Source organism: Neoarius graeffei, chromosome 14, assembly GCF_027579695.1.
Source record: "Neoarius graeffei isolate fNeoGra1 chromosome 14, fNeoGra1.pri, whole genome shotgun sequence".
NCBI lineage: Eukaryota > Metazoa > Chordata > Actinopteri > Siluriformes > Ariidae > Neoarius > Neoarius graeffei.
This window is the reverse complement of record NC_083582.1, coordinates 56084715-56108349: the sequence shown is the minus strand read 5'-3', so window position 1 is coordinate 56108349 and position 23635 is coordinate 56084715. Positions and strand designations below refer to the sequence as shown.

The window sequence follows — 23635 nt, the reverse complement described above, 5'->3', positions numbered from 1 at the left end:
CCTCACGGATATCCAGGAGCAACAGTCACTGATGCAGCCACAGCTGTTCAGAGATGTTTCTCATTTTATTGAAAGACAAACAAGAATACAGTATATATCCACATTCAAGACCGTGTTGGAGCTACGGTAAATGATTGGAAGATGGGATCTAAGAGTGTGGTGTAGTTATATGCTTGGAAGATGTGATGTACGAAGTTGAGTTATCTGTGTATAACGGTAACGTCAACGGGTGATGAAGCATTACATCACTGGTCAGGATAGTGTTATGAAAATGGACCAGATGTGCGAGCGAAGATAAGTTTGAAGGATTTAACTGGAACTAGCCAAAACAAGTCGCAATCAAACCAGCCAGAACCAGTTGCAAGCATACTAAACAGATATCTCTATCAGCTTACAATAAACATATCCTATATTTCAAATGACAAATCTGTAAATGGCTGATAAATTGAAAGTTAAAACCAACATAGTGTATTAGTATGGTTTGGGGCCAATACAAGTCACAAGAAGAGGTTCCAAGGTCCTTGAAATAAATTCTCTGTCACTGTACTGGAGAGATGAACACCATTCTTCCTCAAGATATTCCCTCAAAAACTAGTGGACTCAAACCGTGGCAGCAAAATGCACAATATAACAGAGTTTTTCCTTTAATTTGGAACATGTCTGTATGTAAATCAAGTACTTATGTATTCAGTGATACATAACATTGACGCACAAGAACAGAAACCAAAGACAAATCTATTTGTCCTGGTTTGAGGCAAATGTTTGATGATTTTGTCTTGCAGTCTATATGCTGCTAATTGGTATTCACAAGCTTCTGTTACTTGTTAGCTACGTTAGCCTTGTAGTATCAGTCCAAATTTGAATAAACCATATATATTATAGAGTCACTTTAGTATCTGAGCTAAGCAAAATAAAAAAAAATTAGATTTTGTAGCTGTAACACACTTCCTACAGTAATCTGCTCCATAAAATATCAAATATATAAACATCACGTAGAGAGGACCTGTTAAATAATAAAGAGAATACAGAAGAAATGCTTTTTTTTGCTGAAGAAGGCTTGTGGGAGGACAGAATGATAGAGTAAGAGGCAACGGGAGGAATGAGAGTGTGAAGAGAAGAGGCGGCTGAAATCACTGCAGCAGAACGCCAGTCTCTTCACCTGCTCTGATGTGGATCAGCGCTTGCCTCTGATAAATCTTACATTATCTGTGCTCTTCAGGCTAGTGGGCAGGGCTGGGCCTTATCACCACTGACACGCTCAATCTCGCCCAGATTAAACCAGCGCCTGCTCTGATCCAACCTGACAGGGTCCCCACAGGTCTCAGATAAATTACTGACAACACAGCACCACCCTGTTTCTCAAACACACATCCCACCATGGCAAACACACACACACACACACACCTCCAAGCCTGAGATAAGTGGCCAAAGCTCTGGGAAGTAAGCTCACTGAGGTGTAAGATTATGTATGTATATATACGGTATATATATATATATATATATATATATATATATATATATATATATATATATATATATATATACAAGATTTTATATATATATATATATATATATATATATATATATATATATATATATATATATATATATAATTATCTATCTATCTATCTATCTATCTATCTATCTATCTATCTATCTATCTATCTATCTGACATGCTAATACAATTTATACCACAGTACTGTTTATTGATTTTCTACAACAGCAAGGCTCTGCCAGTAGTTCTAGCTATAATCGAAATCACACAATCAGGCATATTATATATTAATGCTCTTGTTCTAATATGTTACTGTTTCTATAGAAACTCATTCACAGGGAGTTATATGGCAGACGCTCCATAAGGCTAATATTAACTGGATTTAAAAAAAAGCATTATTGTTTATCAAAGAACAGAATCATTGATATGATGATCCTTTCTTTTAGGAGACATTTGATTAACATATATCAAATTAGTCTCAAGTGGCAGCACTTTATAATGGTCAGTTTGCAATACAGGAAAGAATCTATAGCCTAGCGGTTACAGGAGCAGCTTTAGGACCAAAAGGTTGCTGGTTCGATTCCCTGGATCAGCAGGAATGGCTGCTAACCTATCCCCTAACTGCTCCCCAGGCTGCTCTAGGTATGTTGTACAGTACATTGCTCTGGATAAGAGTGTCTGCTAAATGGCAGTAATGTAATGAAATAAACTTTCTGATTTCTCAGTCACATGACAAGCTGCTTTTTTTGTTTTATCAAATAGACGCTGGTGAGAAATGACTTTTAATAGCTACATTACCCTAAGTGATAACACAAACTTGCTTAACTTGTGAATGTACTACATCACATCACACAATGTTAATTTTTTTCTTTTTTTTTCAGCAGGCCTGGTCATGTTTTATTCCTTACTTACGAGACAAACACAATTAACTACTTAACCTTCCAGATTATTATTTGCTTATTCATTTATTCACAAAAGGTATGTAGCTATGTGAGTGATGAAAGCCTGGACTCACAATCAAACTCTACAGAGACGAGAATTATTGTCCCTGTCCAAACATGCTTGTAATTCCAAATGTTATCAACTTCTTTATATGGATGATTTACTTATTGGTGTACTAATGTGCACTGGGAGAAGTTCAAGCTATATCACTGGAAAAATACCAGATGTGAGGACATCTGCTACCGTTCCAAATAGAATTAAACATGAGAAATTCTACTGAGGACAGCAAATGTAAGCAATAAGCAATAATGCCCTGGGACAGAGAGGGTGCTGGAAGACTCTTACCTGTCACTGTAAGCTGCTGCAGCTGCTGCGGCTGGTTGGGCATATCTGTATGCCGCATAGCCACCCTATCAAACACAGGCGGTAGAAAACATTAGCCATATAATAAACAACCAAACAAACATGGGAAACATTGTAAATGGTTGAAAATGAGCTAGCTTTTACAGAAAATGAATCTGTGATACAAAGTTCCAGTTCCCTAGTTAATAAAAGTGCACAACTCCACACAATAGTTACCAGAGTGAACTAATCAAGCACATATATCTATCTACTCTGTGTGCAGTCAGTGATAGCCGCACTACCTGCTACATTCCTGTCTGCACAACATCAATTCAGTCAATCGAAATGGTAGCACTGGATGCCTATCGATCAGCATTTTAAGTGGGAATCTGGTATAAACATTTAAAACAGGTCAATGCTTGCTTACTGTGAACAAAACCAAATGAAAGATTTGGCTGAGGGTATTGGAGGACCTTTTAATTAATGTGGCTGGCCAATACAAATCCTTTGGCATGATGCCCGAGGGAGCTGTCCTGACAGGAAATGTGTTGCACAGAAGCCAAAGCATGACAAACACGAAATATTGCTTGTGTAAGCATTAGATGACATCTGAAAAAGCTATTAATTGCTCCACATAAGTCTGCTATTAATAGGCATGCTGCAAGCGGCATCAAATATCATTAGCTGTGATCATTAACCACCAAAGAAGATCAGCAATCCAGCTGGTTTTGGCTGATAACCATGTGCTCAGAACAAGCTTCGTGGGCAAATGCAATGCAAATATGCCTGGCTGTAAAGACACTTGAATGAATGTGCTTGCTGGAGAGCAAGTATCTTTAGTCACTTAAATGTTGATCCAAGTGTCTATTTAAATGAAACAGCTCTCCTCTTCCATCTCCACTTTGCTATTGCATTCTATGACATCTCGTCTATATATTATAGTGGAGTTGGCACAGTGTGTGTCAGACCAAGCAGAGCCTCCGACACAAGATTCAACACTAAATTATATATGCTCTCTCTCAGTTTTCAGTTGCGGATTAAAGTCAGACAGTCATTTGTGTAGATCAAGTGCTGCACAGCGAGGAGAAAAAGAAATCAGGTCACTGTAAGAACCGTATACAGACTGTATGGAGGTTTTGTTTTTCTTTAGCACCCTAGTGAAGTCCACTGTTTACATTTCACTATGAGATGAATGTTGAAGCAGCTATAGATATCTCTAGTTATAGATCTACCCAAAACACATGTTGGAATGGACATCATTATTCTGTCTTGGATGCTTTCCCTTTCTTTAGATCTGAAAGTTGAATTCCTTCCCATTTTCCCTCTAGTGACATAATCCTGGGAAAGGAGGCATGCTTTCTCACTCCCTCTGATCACCTGACTGTCTAATGCCTTCTGACATCCTGTCAAGAATAATTGTGCTTGGGCATGGGTCTGGCATTGAATGGGAGAATTTTTGGCTATAATTTAATATGAACTGAGAGGAGTAGATAAGAATGTGCTTCACAAAACAAAACAAAAACACTCAAGCAGCCAGCTTATCTAACATGATATGGCCCTTCCTCACAGTAAAATCAATCAGCTCCAGCAGCTGAGGAAACACAGATGAGTCAGAAGCCAAGAAATGGGGAGAGAGGGGGTGTTCATGTCTATATGTCTATGGTTCATATAACCAGCACAACAGCTTAAAAATGAGGGCATGTCTGGTTTCACTTCATGTAGTTTTGATGTGTCACCTTGGGAAAGAAGTTCATGTATAGAAGACCTTGACAAGGCTCTTGGTGACCATGAAAGGGTTGTCCTAGTGGATTTGTGCAAGCTACCTGCATTGACCCTAGCCTTATGAAAGATTCAGCAGCAGCTGTTCAGCCAGAGCAGAGAGATAAGATGCTAGCAATACTGGAGAGAGTTGCTCATGGAGGCTAGAGTTCTCCATCAGGCCATTGACAGGGCATGCAAGGGCGTCATCCTAACGACCCAAGAAGTGTGGTGACATGCAGACATGACTACAGAAACGTGCACAAGCACTGTTTTCTTTCTGTCTGTTTACAGAATCGGAACAAAGAGCAATGGCAAAAAAGGCAGAGGAAAGGCACTCACATAGATCTCGGCACCATAGAAACCATCTTGGTAAACCACACTGTGAATAAAAAAGGCAAAAATAAAAACAAGAAAGTGGATATGCAGCTTCTTTTGCTGTCGAAATAACAGTAATGAAATAATTCAAAGGGCAAAACAAAGAAAAAGTGTGCTTTAGGCTGAGAAGAGGAAATGCTGCAGCAAATGAGAAATGATGGTCATTTTCAGATTGTAGAGTAACTTATGTTCTGCTAGAAAACTATTGTTGTTTTCTGATGTCCTCTGCTTTATTACCAAGCTGATATGCCAGTGATTTAGTTCATCATTTGACTGAGAAACAAATCAGTTTAACTGTAAATATAAGGGCAATTTAAGTTAACAGTATTCTTTCTGAAGTTGAAGGAATACTTTTTTTTTTAAATCACGCAGACCTGCAAGGACCAAACAAAGCTTACAGTGTTATAATAATAGCTGCATTACAACAATCATAGGCTTGCTTAGCCCCAGAAAAATATTCTAGGACATTAACGTAAATTATATTATGTAGCGGAACTCACGCTCCATAAGTAGGAATAGGAGGAGGTGGAGGTGCGGCACGGAATGTGTTGTAGACTGCACGACCCCGGCCCCTCAAGTGGGCACCTCTATATGCCACGGTTGCCCCTGTAGTTGGGTATGGGAAGCCTGTGACTAGAGAAGAGAAGAGAAGAGAAGAGAAGAGAAGAGAAGAGAAGAGAAGAGAAGAGAAGGTTTTCTTAATTTAACTGTGCTCCCCATAGGTTGAAAACCAGTGGCTTAGGTCAAGTATTCACATCCATCCATCCATCCATCCATCCATCCATCCATCCATCCATCCATCCATCTATCTATCTATCTATCTATCTATCTATCTATCTATCTATCTATCAAAAGATGCATCAATGTGTGTTGGTGATCTGGTTGGATTTCATTTTATTTTGTGTCATAAGAAAATGTACAAATTCATACACCACCCCTAACTCTATGAATATGAAATATGGTGTGACACAGTGAGGCCACAGAGCTTCATAAATAGCATCCAATTGTATCTCTATTCTATCCACAGGATTCCAGGTAAAGCTAATGCTACACCTCCATACATTGTGATCTGAGGTATACCAGAGTAAATACATTCACCAGCCACTTTAATAGGAACTCATTCTGGATTCTAAAGTTTTGATTCTTGATTCTCAGCTGGCAGGAGTGGAACTCAATGTGGTCTTCTGCTGTTGCAGAAGATGCTTTTCTGCTCACCACAGTTGTAAAGAGTGATTATGTGAGTTACTATATCTTTCCTGGCAGCTTGAACCAATCTGGCCATTTTCCTCTGACCTCTCTTGTCGACAAGGCATTTCCATCCACAGAACTGTCGCTCCCTCGATGTTTTTTGTTTTTCGCACCATTCTGTGTACACTCTAGAGACTGTTGTGTTTGAAAACCCCAGGAGATCAGCAGTTTCTGAAATACTCAAATAAGCCAGTCCATCTGACTCAAATCAACACCCATGCCACAGTGAAAGAAAGTCACATTTTGAGATCACAATTTTTCCCATTCTCATGTTTGAAGTGAACATTAACTGAAGCTCTTGATTTGTATCTGCATGATTTGATGCATGGTGCTGCTGTCAAGAGATTGGCTGATTAGATAACTGCATCAAACAGCAGGTGGATGGGTGTACCTAATAAAGTGGCTGGTGAGTGTATTATTAGGAATACTTCCTAACTGATTCGGTTCTTCCTTTAAGCATTACTGAAAGACACGAAAGCTGTGTGTAGTTCTTTACTGCTACATGTATGTAGCCATTTTGATACCAACCATAACTCTGACATTACAATACATTTATTTGCATTTCTTGTGTAGCTAATATAGAATACACACAGCAGTGTTTGGAATTCAGTCAAGCTTTTTGTGGACTGTTTTGTTTTCTGAAGGAACACCTGGATCTTTGTTCTACCTTAAGCATGTTCCAGGCATCCAAACTGCAGTCCAAATGCTTGGCTGTACCTCTAGGCAGATGTGTACCAAATACTTAATTTTGTTAATGACTGCTAATAAAGGCTGGCTCTTGAAATAAAAAGGAGAGAATTCAGTGAGGCAAAGAATAATGTTCAGCTACGGGGTGGTGTGTAGTGCCCCTTTATCTGATGCAGAAGAAAGACAGATGGCAGAAGGTAAGGAGTTTGGTGTTTCATTTTGATATAGAGTGAAGCTGTTGACATTTTAATTTGTCCCTCCTAAGCTATGGACGGCAGTGTTAATATGCCAAACAGCAGTGGTCTGTGATATATGCCAGGCTATGGTCAATTTATCCTGAATTTCCCTTTGTATGCACTGCTCTTATTTTTTCCTCTTTGATTTTCTGTGTGCATTGTGTGTGCTATGATGTACACAAATGTAATCTCATAATGAGCTATGGGTCTGCATGCTGCACTGATTCAATAATATGCCATAAATCACCACAGCCAGTTATGACACCCCATAAAGCCCATGAAGCAGCAAAACTATACGGGTGCATAAATTGACTAATACCTCATATGTTGCTGTTATTTTGACTGGCAGCATGATTAAAAAGAAGACCAAACAATGCCCTAAGCAGAGAGAGTAACAGTACATAACATGTAAACCTTCAACGAAAATGTATTGATATAACTGGATGTGTTAGAAAAAAAAAACTCAGAAGACAATAACTAATGGCAGTAGTGGCACAAAAATACAACATTTGTCTAAATATAAAGTGTCATCATACTACCTAAAAAGCTTCCCTTGCAGTTTAGTGCAATGACATCCCCCATTAGGAGTCATTCATTGACAATGGGCTTGTTACCCCCCTCCCTGGGTCTTCATATTAAAATTCATTTCAAGAATTCCTTCACTGTGTTTTCAATAATTAAGATCAAGAGATGTACATTTACCAAACTGATCCTGCAGTCCTTTAATGTAATTTTCTTGCATTGTTTTAAAATTTAATTTCAATTAAATTAATATAAATGTATCTGTTTAGTGCGCCAAATATCCATATATGAGTGCATCTCAAACAATTAGAATATTGTGAAAAAGTTCAATATTTTCCATCAGTTATTTAAGAAAGTGAAAATGTAATATATTTTAGACTTGTTACACAAACTAAAATGTTTCAAGCATTTTTCTATTTTAATTTTGATAATTATGGCCTACAGTGCAAAAAGTAAAAACAATCTTAAAACATTAGAATATTTCATTTTGAGTTTGAGTAAAACAGTACAAAGACCATGCATCTCTTGGTTTAGTTCAGTACACACAATCACAATCATGGGGAAGACTGCTGACTTGAGAGTTGACCAGAAGATGATCATTGACACCCTCCACAAGGAGGATAAGCCACAGAAAGTCATTGCTGAAAAGGCTGGCTGGAAAAGGTGCACAAGCAACAGGGATGACCGCAGCCTTGAGAGGATTGTCAAGAAAAGTCGATTCAAGAACTTGGGAGAGCTTCACAAGGAGTGGACTGAGGCTGGTGTCAGTACCTCAAGAGCCACCACACACAGACATCTTCAGGAAAGGGGCAACAACTGTCGCATTCCTAATATCAAGCCACTCCTGAACCAGAGACAATGTTAGAAGTGTCTTACCTGGACTGTTGCTCAGTGGTCCAAAGTCCTCTTTTCAGATGAAAGTAAATTTTGCATTTCATTTTGAAATTAAGATCCTAGAGTATGGAGGAAGAGTGGAGAGGCACAGAATCCAAGGTGTTTGAAGTCCAGTGTGAAGTTTCTGCAGTCTGTGATAATTTGGGGTGCCATGTCATCTGCTGGTGTTGGTCCACTGTGTTTTATCAAGTTCAAAATCAACACAACCATCTACCAGGAGATTTTAGAGCACTTCATGCTTCCATCTGCTGACAAGCTTGATGGAAATGCTGATTTCCTTTTCCAGCAGGGCTTAGCGCCTGCCCACAGTGCCAAAACTACTACCAATGGTTTGCTGACCATGATATTACTGTGCTTGATTAGCCACCCAACTTACCTGACCTGAACCCCAGAGAGAATCTATGGGATATTGACAGGAGGAAGATAAGAAACACCCAACCCAAAAATACAGACAAGCTGAAGGCCGCCATCAAAGCAACCTGGGCTTCAATAATGGCTCAGCAGTGCCACAGGCCGATCGCCTCCATGGCATGCCACGTTGATGCAGTAATTTGTGGTAAAGGAGCTTCAACCAAGTACTGAGTGTATAAATTAACATCCTTTTCAGAAAATCCTTTTCTGATTGATCTTAGGAAATATTCTAACAATTTGAGATACTGGATTTCTGATTTTCATGAGCTATAAGCCATAATCATCAAAAATAAAACAAAAAAGGCTTCAAATATTTCACTTTACATGTAATTAATGTAGAATATATGAAAGTTTACCTTTCTGAATTAAATCCTGCTTGCACAGTGAATATTTTGTTTGTTCCTGCCTACAATATTTTGAATACTACTTGGTTCTATTTTCCAAAATATAAACAAACCAGTCCCTAAATTTTAATGACCACAAACATGACTGGAGCATTAGTAAGGATGAATAAAGGAACGCTGTAAATGTATTGCACAACAGTACACATTCATGTTAATGAACATTTTTGTTTGTTTGACTGCTCTCTCATGGCCACATAAAAGTAAAATCCTTTTTGTTTCATCCCACAGGGTCTGCATCCCAGTGCACATCTGTACTCTCAGTTGCTCTGTGAACCTTTCTGGTGAGCTTTCTATATAAACCCCCCCCAAAAAAAACTCAAGAAACAAATACTGTACCTCCTATTCATATCTGGTTTTGTATCTGTTGAGAACGCATTATCTGGCCATACTGAATAATGTATTTGTATTCAGTTCCATTACTAACCCTTATATATACATAGAGGCTGTTATGTGTGACAGTGCTATTCAGTAATCACAGATGAGGTCACCCAGAGGCGTCTTTGCAAAGTTGGATCAGTTAGGTATGACTGGGAGCAAATACATGTCACACTGTCCCTTGGAAATGTTTTAGTGTCTTCTTAAAACTAAAACCAAAAAAAAAAAAAAACCCAAAAAACCACCACCCCAAAACCCCCAGCACTATTAATATTTCCCTCCCATCTACTTTGCATTTTAATCTCATGTTGTTGGTCTTGACTCAACGTGCTGCCAAGCACTGAATACATTGTCTGAAGACACAGTCAATCAATCAATATTACATTTCCCCTGGTGTCCTTCATGCACGTGTACCCAGCATGGGCTGACATACTCAAGAGAAAAGACCCTAGATTACACAATTAAGTTCTCCAGGCAGGGATCACTGGCTCAGCCCTCAGCCCTGACTTAGCTCTATTCACTCTGCTTAGGCTGAGGAGAACAAAGAGACACTAAGGATGACAGGAAGGACTGGCACAGATACGGGGAATGGGAGAAGGAAAAAGTAAAGCAGAAAGGGCAAAACAGAAACATCATGTGTGTAAAGGAGAAGGAGGTGCGTGTGAGAACAACAGGTTTGGGGCCAGGAGGAGTGAGAGGTGGTGAGAAGAGAATAGAGGGACGGGATGGAGGAATGACAGTGTATTTCATTCAGTGTAGAAAGGGATGGAAGGATGACAGAGATGTGTGAAGGAGATGGAGGGATGGATGGTCTAGCTGCAGGAGGGAGAAGCCCGACTTCCCTGGAACAGGTTAAAAGCAGGCGATCGGAGGCCCTCATCCGTCATTCTCCTGAATGGGATTTGAGGACAATAAACCTGTAGCGCCAGGACGAATGGAGACGGAGTGCGCTGTCAGCACAACACGATTTATGGTGCCCAATTTCGCTGATCTCCCGCACAGAAACTAGGACTGATAAACAGTGATTAATCACTTTTACATCCGATTTCAGCCCCCCCATCCCCCAAAGTATATTAAATGTAGCCATAATTATACCAGAAAAAATGCACTGACCAGTCTTTTTGTTGTTTGTCTCTTTTTTTTTGAAAGATAGAAGGATCATGTGGGAGGGAGGAGGGCGATTTTGGATGGAGCTTTTCGAGAACCATCCTTATTAGTCAGGGAAATCTATATCTTATTTCCATTTTGTAGTTTCTCCACTGCTGTCCCTGGGGGCATGAGAGGCATATGGTGTCATTTAGGCTTGGCAAACTTTAGTGGTGTGTTAAGAAGACATGAAAAATTAGCATCCAATAAATCAAACATTCTGGCTCCCCAAGCCAAGAGGCTGAAGTGGTGGACCACAGTAAATCTGACTTGATGGTGACTTTTTAGAAAGTGCACGCTCATATGCTAGTGTATGAGTACATTATCATGGATGAGGAGGAGATGCGTATTTGTATACATTTCATATGTTGTTGGTGTGTCTTATGTTTCAACACATTGCCACAAACTTAAGACAGATTACATGGATCATACTGTAAAATATTTGTATTTTTCGGTAACTGCTTTATCCCGGGACACAGAACTATCCTGGGAACACTGGGTGCAAGGGGAAATAACAACTTTGATGGGATGATAGTCTATTGCAGTGCACCAGGCATGTACACCATCACACCTATGGGCAATCTAGAGTCTCTAATCTACTATTGGGAGGTGGGAGGAAACAGGAAAACCAAAAGGGAAGCCACATAAAAAACAAGCAAAACTCCACACAGAGAGTAACCTGAGCTCAGGTTTCTCCTGCAGGCCCTGGAGCTTTGAGATGGCAGCACTGCCCACTACACCACTGTGCCACCTCATAATTAAATTTTTCCCCCATAAATGTTTAATGAGTGAACAACTCCCATGCATGTGTCTGATACTACATAAGCTCATATGAGCAGATGAATGAGGGAGTGGAATTTTGCATAATGATATGCAGTTGATTGTGTGAACATGTATCAGCAGGTATTTGAGGCAGAAAGTGAAGGGTAGGGTGAGAGAGAGAGAGAGAGAGAGAGAGAAGAGAAGGAGAGCAGGAGGTAGGGTAGGGGGAAGGAGTGAAATGAAAATGATAAATGACTGCTTTCTGTCACAGGCGGTTATTTAGAGGTTCGTTGTAAAGCTGTCCTGGAATGAACAGATTTTAGTCTAATGAGCAAAAAGGCAGGCCGTTAAAGTGATGCGATGTGCTCAGCACTTCTTCCAAATGAAATAATACCATTTCCCCCTCATTAGGATGCAAAAGATCCAAAGAACACACAGCAATAAAGAAATCAGAAAATAGGGGTGGAGGGTGGGCAGCAATATGCCAGAAAGTCAACACTTTTCATTTAAACTAAACCACCAAAGTTATCTAAACTGCTATGTGTGCGCAAGACAAGTAAATACAGGTCTTGTTTTCATCTCATTAGCTTTTTAGCGGGCAGAAGATGCTGTTTGTGAAATAAACAGCATAGCAAGAACCTATAGAAGATGCTGGAATTGACATTATGGTATTTATGAAGCCATTCAAATAAGAGCTACTTTTTAAGTGCCATTCAACTTAACTTTCAATTATGTAATGTAAACAACACAATAAGTGTTTATCTGTGCTTAAAACAAAGACCCTGTAATGGTCCAAAAAGGAAATGCTGAAGCGTTGCTATTAGCTTTTATTAGCCATTAGCTTTGACTGTAATAGCATATGACAAGGTTAAAAATGCATTCTTTATGTTATACAAATAATATTGGTATTATTATCTTTGAAATATTGCTGAGATTTCTGACCTCATGCATCTTAGGTGTTAAGAATAAATCAGCAACGTGTTTTTGAAAGCTTTATTTATCAGCCAACTGTCAGAAATATCACAATAAGATGCTTCAATGTTCTCATCACTCGAGAGCCACAACTGTTGATGATACACATTAACCCCTTTCACTCCAATGAGCAGTTCACTGGTCAAAACAAATGTCATAGTATGCTGCGTTCAGTGTCCTGTCTAAGGCTACGTTTACACTAGACCGTATCTGTCTCGTTTTCTTCGCGGACGCACTGTCCGTTTACATTAACCCCCCTGAAAAAGCGGGGAAACGGGAATCCGCCAGCGTCCACGTATTCAATCTAGATCGTATCAGCTCCGGTGCTGTGTAAACATTGAGAATACGCGAATACGCTGTGCTGAGCTCTAGCTGGCGTCTCATTGGACAACGTCACTGTGACATCCACCTTCCTGATTCGCTGGCGTTGGTCATGTGACGCGACTGCTGAAAAACGGCGCAGACTTCCGCCTTGTATCACCTTTCATTAAAGAGTATAAAAGTATGAAAATACTGCAAATACTGATGCAAATACTGCCCATTGTGTAGTTATGATTGTCTTTAGGCTTGCCATCCTTCCACTTGCAAGTAATAAGTGATATGCGCTGGGATCTCACACACAGCGGCTCAGTCCCGAATCGTGGCTTGTTCACTTCACTCGCGCGCTGTGTGAGCTGCGCAGGGCCGGAGTGCGCACCCTCCAGAGGGCACTCGCTGTTCAGGGCGGAGTGATTTGGAGCGCAGGATGCCTGCGGAGCCGAGCGTATTCGCGTATTGGTGTTGCTGTGTGTACGGCTAACGGTTTTAGTGTCAACGCGAATCGTTTTAAGAACGTTAATCTGATGATCCGCTGATTCGACGTAATGTAAACGTAGCCTAATACTGTTACTCATCTAATGGCTCGTGTGCTATGTTATTTGCATGAATACTTGTTATATATTCACACCTCTGGCTGGCTAAACTGTGTTTTGTTATACTGTACACTGAACTATCTTTCAAAACAAAGATGTCTTTTGAAACTCAAGGATCTATTGATTGTAGCTGACAAGAATAGTCACCTAATAATATTTGACCAGATGTACTATTTTTGTTTTGTTTCTTACATTCCAGAAAGACCCGAGATGCAAAATGCAGTGCTGCTGTGAGTCAGAATGTGGTCCTTTAAGAGGCAGTTCATTCTAATGCCCAGATGATTTTCTTTTAATATCAATAAAGAAAACTTATTTAGGAACAACAAAAAAGATACAAAAAGGGCATGCTTATTTCATATATTTTAAATTAATTAAATGATTACTAAATAAAAGCATTTTTCTTTGATGCAATTCAGTCCAGTTTGTTAAAAAAATATGGTAGAAATATTGTATGGTTTTATTTTGGAGCTCAGAAAGAAATTGATTAGGTTGAGTTATTAGACAAAACAAAATAAAACATGAATAGTGAGCTTCCTAATCATAACTGAATTTGTATTTGTGTAAAAAAAATTATATATATATATATATATATATATATATATATATATATATATATATATATATATATACACACACACACACACAAAATGTATGTATGTGTACCACCACAGGGAACCTGATCATAAGTGCAAGGCAACGTATCTCATAAACACTTGACAACCGGACAATGAAATTTGTATTTTTATTTACATAAGATAGATGGCTTATTTTTAATTGTTAAAAAAATAATGTGGGATTATTTATTAACACATTTTACATTCATAGGGAGCTCCACTTTTAGGCAGTGCCCATATATGTTTAAACAGTTAAGAGATTAATTAGTTTACCTGCATAAAATTCAGGACCATAGACAGCTCCCACCACTGGGTTCAGTTTCCAGCCTACGCGGAACACACAAAGGGAGATTTATCAATGTTTAATGCTGGAATTCTTAATGCCTTAACCTAGCAAGTATTTTAAGAAAACTTTGTAGTCTAGCTCTGAGTGGGATCAAACAAGCAACAAAAGGTAATGCTTCAAATATAAAAGAAAAAAAAATGTAAAGAAGGACAAGATGAAATAATAAAGTGGTGTCAAAGTAGAGGAAAGGGCAGAGAATAGATTAACACAGAATATTGGAGGAAGAGTTTCTGAGAAAGGTTGCACTGGAGCAGTCTGAAAATTGCGAGATGCAGAATGAGAGCGAGGGATAGAGATGGGGGCATGAGAGAGAAAGAGGGAGAAGTGAAAGTTATCTAGTGTGCTGTCAGTGATGGATGGAGGCTGTAAAATGGCCTCCTCTTTCTCTCCATATTGGCTGACTGGAGCAGTGCTGGGGGGTCTGTGTTGCTTTCTTTCTCTGTCTTACTGCTCTCCCTCTCTACCAATCTACAGCAATAAGTTTCTGTGAGGTGCACTAAGCTTGGCAAAGCATCTTGTATAGAGTGACCCCTAGCTTCTCTGTGTGGTACATTCTGTATACTAGCTCCAGCTAAATTTGATAGGGGTTATGGCAGAGGTGGAAAAGCCACAAAGTTGCTTGTGTGCTGGCAGCATGCACTTCAATGTGGAGCTACATTTTTCAGGATGCTGTTATTTAGAGGTGTGTAAACTTTGAAGTAATGCAGCCTAATGTATAAAAGGAAAAGTGAGGAAAAAGCACTTACCGTTAGTGTAGGGGTTAGCCACTTTTTTGTTTGTCATTACTCGTGCTGTTGCATTATTTACCTGAATGAAATACGATCCACAGTGTTAGACGATATAAGAAGCAAATAAAGGTATACTAGCATGCAAACAGTAACTCACACTGTCGTGGAGAACAGAAAATGCAATGTCTGTATGTACATAAAGGTGACCATGCAAGATTTATAGCAGCTAGATGTGTTATCTCATCCAGCAAGTAAAACAAATTTTATTAGAATTCCTAATGAGCAAGGATGTCTGCTTCAGATTCCCTCTAGCAAGCCTATCTACAATGTTGTCTCGAACAGGGGGATCCAGTGTCAGTCCTGGAGGTTCAGAGCTCTACACAGTTTGGTGATTTTCCTGCTTAAAGCAGCGGTTCTCAAAGCATCGCCAGAAGCTCTGAGGTTTTAAAATTCTGTTGCTGTGGTGGAAATCACAAGCCACCATTATCAAAGTCATTATCATTGAGTTCTTTTAGCTATTAAACTGTTAATTGTATTGAACAAGATTAATTCAATGCTCAATAACTAAAAAAAAGAAGTAGTCCTATAAATAATGTCAACTTGGACCTAATGTGCTCTTTTAATGGAATGTTCTGGAGTAAAATGCTCTGTGGCTTCAATAAATATCCAAAATGTTATTGGACAGAATTATTGGTTTATTACATTTTATTGTTAAAATAAAAAGGCTGATATTTGAATAGTTGGATTATAAATCTACACTGAGGAGTATTAAGTTTACTCTTAATTAAAGGAGTCCCAAGCTGCAAAATGTTTGAGACCCTTGGCTTAAAAGACACTTAATTAGAGAAAAATCACCAAAATGTGTCCCTCCACAGGAATCCAGAGGTCACCCTTGGTGCAGGTGCGTATTATCAAACATGGTATCCCTTAAGGCAAGAGTAGTAATCATGAGCTCTAAACTGAACCTCAAGACGAAACAAGTATTTTGTCTGAGCTCAGCCAAACAGTATGCAACACAGAGAGTGAGAGCTTCTACAAAGGTGGGGGCTGCTGTGGGAATTCAAACATAGCCAATGGCAACAAGAACCATGTTAGTATTTCACCCTCACGTTAATTAGCGTTAATAGCTTTCCTTTCTACAGGGCCACTGGAGGTCATTTAGCTTTAGGAAACAACTGGCTTCGACTTTCCCTTGATATATAGGTCTTGGTATTATTTGTATATTATGTGAATTATCTTAATTGCCCTATGGAAAATCTTAATAGGCTTGTAGAAAGGGAGGATATGAGAGAGCCAGAGAAAGAAAGAGAGAGAGAGAGAGAGAGAGAGAGAGAGAGAGAGAGAATGCTGCATGTGCCCTAGGGAGTATGGCATATAGTAGATATAAGCACTATCTGTTTGAGATAAACAACTGAAATTTAAAACATCATTGGCAGCACTTTGATTTCCCAAGATGAGCTTAATTAAAACATATACTAAGCTTGGCATGCACTTATACGTTTTGCATCCAACTACAAAAAATCCAAACAACCCCTGAAACAAGTTTGCCCATGTATATGAGGCTGCCAAGATGAAACCCCAAGCCATTTAGAACACTTATATAAAAGTGGTTCTGATCATACGTGTTTAAATTCATTCAGCATCTGAAACTATTAATTTTATTGCAGTATTAATAAAGAAAACCTCACAAAATCTTGGCCAAGTGAGCAGTGTAAGATTAAGAATATACATGGCAATAACTTCTACACACAACAGATATAATTCCAGATAACAGCTTACAGTTAATATCCCACAAACACAAAGATTTATTCAAAACACACACATACACACATGCATCATGCGAAAACAGGCATCAGGTACAGTATTAGGAGAGCAGAATAAGAGAAAGAGGCAGGCAGGAAAGTAGGAAATTAGGAAAGCACCTCAATTTTGCGTCCCTCTACGATTGTACCATTTAGTTTCTCCCTTGCACGGTCTGCATCTGCACTTGTTTCAAAAGTTACAAAACCAAAGCCCTAATTGTGATAGGAGTGGCCAAAACAAATAAAGCAAGTAAGAAGTAAAGGAAAAGAGACAGAGAAAGGAAAAAGACACTGTAAGCGGAGTTGCAAGAGGGAAATGCATTAGTCACAGGTGAACTTTCAAAGAGGAAGTGATTCAGAGACTCTAAAACAGAACCTACAGATTTGTAAATAATAATTGCAAAGAGTTATCATAAAGTGACATACAAAACTAATCAATTTGCCAAACACAACTTTGATTTATGTACGTTATGTATGACGTTTACTTTACTAGTTTGACTTAAATTTGCCTTCTGTAAATAGCCACATGCTCATTGCAAATAAACCCCTTGCCCCACACACAGATAGATAAAGAGAGAGAACGTGAGAGATAAACCCAAGTACTCATTTTTTCTTCCCTCCTTGGCTGCTGTCAGCTCTAAATTATGGTCAGCCACAGCCCAAACACCATATCAAGTGCTGGCAATTAGACATTCATGGCAAACTAGAGCTTGGTTCAAGCTCCAGTCATTTACTTCATATACAGGGCACTATGTATTGCCTAGTAATTGCTTTGAAAGATAATGCATGGAAGACGGTGGCAGCCGACATGATCTCACATGTACAACCCCGATTCCAAAAAAGTTGGGACAAAGTACAAATTGTAAATAAAAACGGAATGCAATGATGTGGAAGTTTCAAAATTCCATATTTTATTCAGAATAGAATATAGATGACATAACAAATGTTTAAACTGAGAAAATGTACCATTTAAAGAGAAAAATTAGGTGATTTTAAATTTCATGACAACAACACATCTCAAAAAAGTTGGGACAAGGCCATGTTTACCACTGTGAGACATCCCCTTTTCTCTTTACAACAGTCTGTAAACGTCTGGGGACTGAGGAGACAAATTGCTCAAGTTTAGGGATAGGAATGTTAACCCATTCTTGTCTAATGTAGGATTCTAGTTGCTCAACTGTCTTAGGTCTTTTTTGTCGTATCTTCCGTTTTACGATGCGCCAAATGTTTTCTATGGGTGAAAGATCTGGACTGCAGGCTGGCCAGTTCAGTACCCGGACCCTTCTTCTACACAGCCATGATGCTGTAATTGATGCAGTATGTGGTTTGGCATTGTCATGTTGGAAAATGCAAGGTCTTCCCTGAAAGAGACGTCATCTGGATGGGAGCATATGTTGCTCTAGAACCTGGATATACCTTTCAGCATTGATGGTGTCTTTCCAGATGTGTAAGCTGCCCATGCCACACGCACTAATGCAACCCCATACCATCAGAGATGCAGGCTTCTGAACTGAGCGCTGATAACTTGGGTCGTCCTTCTCCTCTTTAGTCCGAATGACACGGTGTCCCTGATTTCCATAAAGAACTTCAAATTTTGATTCGTCTGACCACAGAACAGTTTTCCACTTTGCCACAGTCCATTTTAAATGAGCCTTGGCCCAGAGAAGACGTCTGCGCTTCTGGATCATGTTTAGATACGGCTTCTTCTTTGAACTATAGAGTTTTAGCTGGCAACGGCGGATGGCACGGTGAATTGTGTTCACAGATAATGTTCTCTGGAAATATTCCTGAGCCCATTTTGTGATTTCCAATACAGAAGCATGCCTGTATGTGATGCAGTGCCGTCTAAGGGCCCGAAGATCACGGGCACCCAGTATGGTTTTCCGGCCTTGACCCTTACGCACAGAGATTCTTCCAGATTCTCTGAATCTTTTGATGATATTATGCACTGTAGATGATGATATGTTCAAACTCTTTGCAGTTTTACACTGTCGAACTCCTTTCTGATATCGCGCCACTATTTGTCGGTGCAGAATTAGGGGGATTGGTGATCCTCTTCCCATCTTTACTTCTGAGAGCCGCTGCCATTCCAAGATGCTCTTTTTATACCGAGTCATGTTAATGACCTATTGCCAATTGACCTAATGAGTTGCAATTTGGTCCTCCAGCTGTTCCTTTTTTGTACCTTTAACTTTTCCAGCCTCTTATTGCCCCTGTCCCAACTTTTTTGAGATGTGTTGCTGTCATGAAATTTCAAATGAGCCAATATTTGGCATGAAATTTCAAAATGTCTCACTTTCGACATTTGATATGTTGTCTATGTTCTATTGTGAATATAATATCAGTTTTTGAGATTTGTAAATTATTGCATTCCGTTTTTATTTACAATTTGTACTTTGTTCCAACTTTTTTGGAATCGGGGTTGTACACACAAGACCTTCTACAGCCATGATTTTCAACCACTGTGCTGTGGCACACCAGTGTGCCATGAGAGCTGTGTCATGGGAAATTGTCCAATTTCACTTAATCGGTCCAAAAAATTTATTATTTAGTTGCTGCAAATAAATTGCCATTGTTGAGTGTCTGCGCCTGCAATGTAGTGGCTGGCTAAGTAATTAAATACTCTTCCGTGTCAGTGGGTGGCAGTAGGTAGCGCAATAATGTCCTTGTTAATTTAAGACAATAGAATTAAGTGATTATTAAGTGGCAGTGACAAGACATACAACAGCGATGGATAAATATTTGAAAAGGAAAAATGCAGACTCTGAACTGGGCCCTGGACAAAATTCTAACCCAGATGAAGAGCCTAGTATGAGTGGTGGTCAAAACAAGAAAGCAAAAATGGTGAGCTCGAGGAAATACAGTGAAAGTTATCTTTTGTTTGGATTTACTTTCACCGGGAATCTGAGTGCACTGACTCCATTATGCTTGGTGTGTGGGGGAAAAGCTATCCAACAGTGCCATGGTCCCAAGCAAGCTTAACCGTCATCTCCAAACGAAACACCTGTCACTTCAAAACAAGAACACGGACTATTTTGTTCACCTGCATGAACATACTGAGAAACAGTTAACTTTAATGAGAAAAACAATAAAGGTGTCTGAGAGAGCTCTCAAAGTTAGCTACTTAGTAGCGGAACTCATAGCCAAATCAAAAAAGTCACACACTGTGGCAGAGACATTAAAGGTAGACTGCCTTTCAGATTTTTCACATTTAGGTCATAAAAAGAATTTTCCCCGACACCCAATTTTTTTTTAGTGGACTGAAAGCTACTGAATTTGAATCACAGACTTCTGATTTTATTACTTTTTTCCCTAAAAGAACTATTAATGAATTTCCACCGTAATTTTCTTGCTTCACCGTGACCTCATTCAAGATACTACATCATGCATCACATGGTGGGTTTTCCCTGTTTGTGCAAGGCATTGTGGGATACAAATATGAAACGGGAGAGAAAAATGGAGGACATGAGTATGTGAATGAAACGTCGAAGACCGACTACAGTAACGGAAAGCGAGAAGAAAAGACGTTATGTTGCGAAGTAAAGGAAATGCAGGACCAAACTAATAAATATTGGCGGTCAGCAGGCACCTCAGTGTGATCAGCTGTTTGTTTAGTGACAGAATGATGCAACTGTCAGTGCACGGTCAGGGTAAACCTGTAGATGGTAGTAATGCAACACCGGATGCCGACTACTGTAAAACCCAAAAGATGAAGAAGACGACGATGACTCAGGTAAGTGTGTGCATGCACACTTGGACTTCCTCTGTCTGCTTGACTGCGCGAAGCGAGCGATTTCATGCACATTATTTGCTAGAGAATCCCCTCAAATTAAATAACTTCCCAGCCACAGAATGGCCTGTTTTTTAAAAGATATTACAAAAATAAACATATATCACAGGCGGCATGGTGGTGTAATGGTTAGCGCTGTCGCCTCACAGCAAGAAGGTCCTGGGTTCGAGCCCCGTGGCCGGCGAGGGCCTTTCTGTGTGGAGTTTGCATGTTCTCCCCATGTCTGCGTGGGTTTCCTCTGGGTGCTCCAGTTTCCCCCACAGTCCAAAGACATGCAGGTTAGGTTAACTGGTGACTCTAAATTGACCGTAGGTGTGAATGTGAGTGTGAATGGTTGTCTGTGTCTATGTGTCAGCCCTGTGATGACCTGGCGACTTGTCCAGGGTGTACCCTGCCTTTCGCCCGTAGTCAGCTGGGATAGGCTCCAGCTTGCCTGCGACCCTGTAGAACAGGATAAAGCAGCTAGAGATAATGAGATGAGACATATATCACAATGACCAAATTTCAGAGGGAACTAAATTTCACCGATTTTATGAAATCAAAAGGCCGTCTACTTTTAACACTACCTGCCTGCGAAGCCATTGTGAACGAGATGCTCGGCCCTGATGTGATTAAAGAAGTAGCTAAAGTCTACAGAGAGAAGCTGAGAGCTGTTGAGGGAGAGCTTCATGTATGCCTTTCTTCAGTTCCTGCCTGGATATCAGCTTTGTGTTCATCTAAACAGGCCCGGGTTTCACACTGAGTGAATATAAACAAGTTGAGAAACTAAACTGTCATTATATATGCTGTATTCGGCAACAATGAGTCATTTTGTAACTTTTTTGATTGGTGGTGTGCCGCGGGATTTTTTTCAATGTAAAAAATATTCCGTGGCTCAAAAATGGTTGAAAAACGCTGTTCTTCAGGTCAGATGTAAACATAAGCTAGGCTGTGTTTAAAAAAGAAAAAAAAACAACAACCATGAGTAGCATGAATACTTAAAATAAGTGGTTTTTTTCATCCATCCATCCATTATCCATAAGCGCTTATCCTGTGCAGGGTCGCAGGCAAGCTGGAGCCTATCGCAGCTGACTACGGGCGAAAGGTGGGGTACACCCTGGACAAGTCGCCAGGTCATCGCAGGGCTGACACATAGACACAGACAAGCATTCACACTCACATTCACACCTACGGTCAATTTAGAGTCACCAGTTAACCTAACCTGCATGTCTTTGGACTGTGGGGGAAACCGGAGCACCCGGAGGAAACCCACACGGACACGGGGAGAACATGCAAACTCCGCACAGAAAGGCCCCCGTCAGCCACTGGGCTCGAACCCACAACCTTCTTGCTGTGAGGCAACAGTGTGAACCACTACACTACCGTGCTGCCTGTTTTTTTTCAATTAGCATTATTATACTAAGTTATTTAACAGCTTTAAACAAAGAAACTCAGGTAAGAGCAACTCTTCCTGGATAATGAGCCCTCTACTGTCTGCAGTTTTATCTGGAAGAATGTCAATCTGCGAGACTGCTTTTACATTTCCCCACCAGCTAATACATGAAATTTCCAAGACCCGAACAGCCAAGTTGGTTTAAATCAGTGTATGACAGCTTTAAAAGGAGAATCACTGTGCACTGGTCAGATACTTCATTGAATTATAACTGGGTGAGTTGACACTAATTTAGCTGAAACCTCTCAGTTGTCTGTGTGCACAGCTACCTTTGAGTGAGTGTGGCTTGGCACAGTGCTATGTGCATGTGCATATGTGTGTGTGTGTGTCACTTTGTGGCTGCCGTGTGAGAGCTGTAATTACTCGGCTCATGAAGGGAAAGGGGACCTGTGTGGAGAGAGAGGGATGAAGTGACAAAGAGCTGCTCTTCCAGCTGACTTACCTTAGAGCCCCGCTCGTTAAAAATAATTTCCACATCTAAAATTTTCCCAAATTGCTGCAGAAAGAAAGGGAGGGGGGGAAGAAAGAGAAAGGAGAGACGGAGTAATTAGAACTCATCTCTTTTGCACTTTGTCACGAAACTTGAGCACATGATTGCATAGCTAACTAAAATAGAATACCCCCTGCTCAATGGAGCTACTTCCAAAGTAAATAAGCTTCACAATTCACTTTCTGTTGGACCAAAATTATGCAGAGAAACTGGACTCAAACACTTCTAACAGTTACCCATCATCGAAATGTGCTAAACGAGGCCAGCTGATGTGACTGTACCTCTGTGGAGAGTCGTGTCTACGCACTGTAGAGGGAATGAACCGGTTATTTTGCTGATGGCTGAAAAATTTTCAGAAGAGCACTATCATGCTGTGTATGCACCAGTGCTCTTAATGACACACTATGGCTTGTTATTTTCTGTGGTGTTCTCCCTGATAAAAAAAAAAAAGAAGAAGCTGGATGAAACCACAAGACAACGTATTTCTGGCGAGATTTAACACCCACCACCTCCTCTCAATTAAAATGGATAATTGGATGTAGGGGAGCCATCATAGCCGATGATAAACCATGTATTTGTTTATTATTACCATGACGAATACTGTCTCTGTAATTACATGTCACATTGGTTATTATTTTCCAGCCATTTGCATTGTGCAACTTTATCTGATGCCCCTGAAATGCCCAATCCCTCCTTTTTATTCGCTAATTAGAATTAGGGAGCATGTGCTGACCACAGACAAGGCACAGCTGAGATTGTGTTTTCGACACAACCTATAGTTTATGGATTTGCAGCCTGGATACCTGCCAGAAGAAGAAACCCGAACATTCCACCATGACTAACCTTTGATTCAGATCCTTGCAGCTTCAGTGAGGGCTGTACTCTTTGGTGTGTAGCAAAGTTTTGTGTCAAAGGACGCATCAGGCCTAAAGGTAAACTATGTGAGGGT

At 39.9% G+C, this 23635-nt stretch overlaps 1 protein-coding gene across 1 annotated transcript in view; it reads right to left on the bottom strand.

Moving 5' to 3' along the window:
- Positions 1–23635, bottom strand: part of rbfox3a (RNA binding fox-1 homolog 3a) — a 162927-nt gene that overhangs the window by 5028 nt on the left and 134264 nt on the right. The window contains exons 4-10 of the mRNA XM_060939027.1: positions 22639–22692; positions 17095–17187; positions 15191–15251; positions 14372–14425; positions 5417–5549; positions 4881–4920; positions 2784–2848 (exon numbers count right to left, since the gene is read on the bottom strand). Of these exons, the coding sequence (XP_060795010.1) occupies positions 2784–2848; positions 4881–4920; positions 5417–5549; positions 14372–14425; positions 15191–15251; positions 17095–17187; positions 22639–22692 (500 nt within the window). The remainder of the gene's footprint in view (positions 1–2783; positions 2849–4880; positions 4921–5416; positions 5550–14371; positions 14426–15190; positions 15252–17094; positions 17188–22638; positions 22693–23635) is intronic.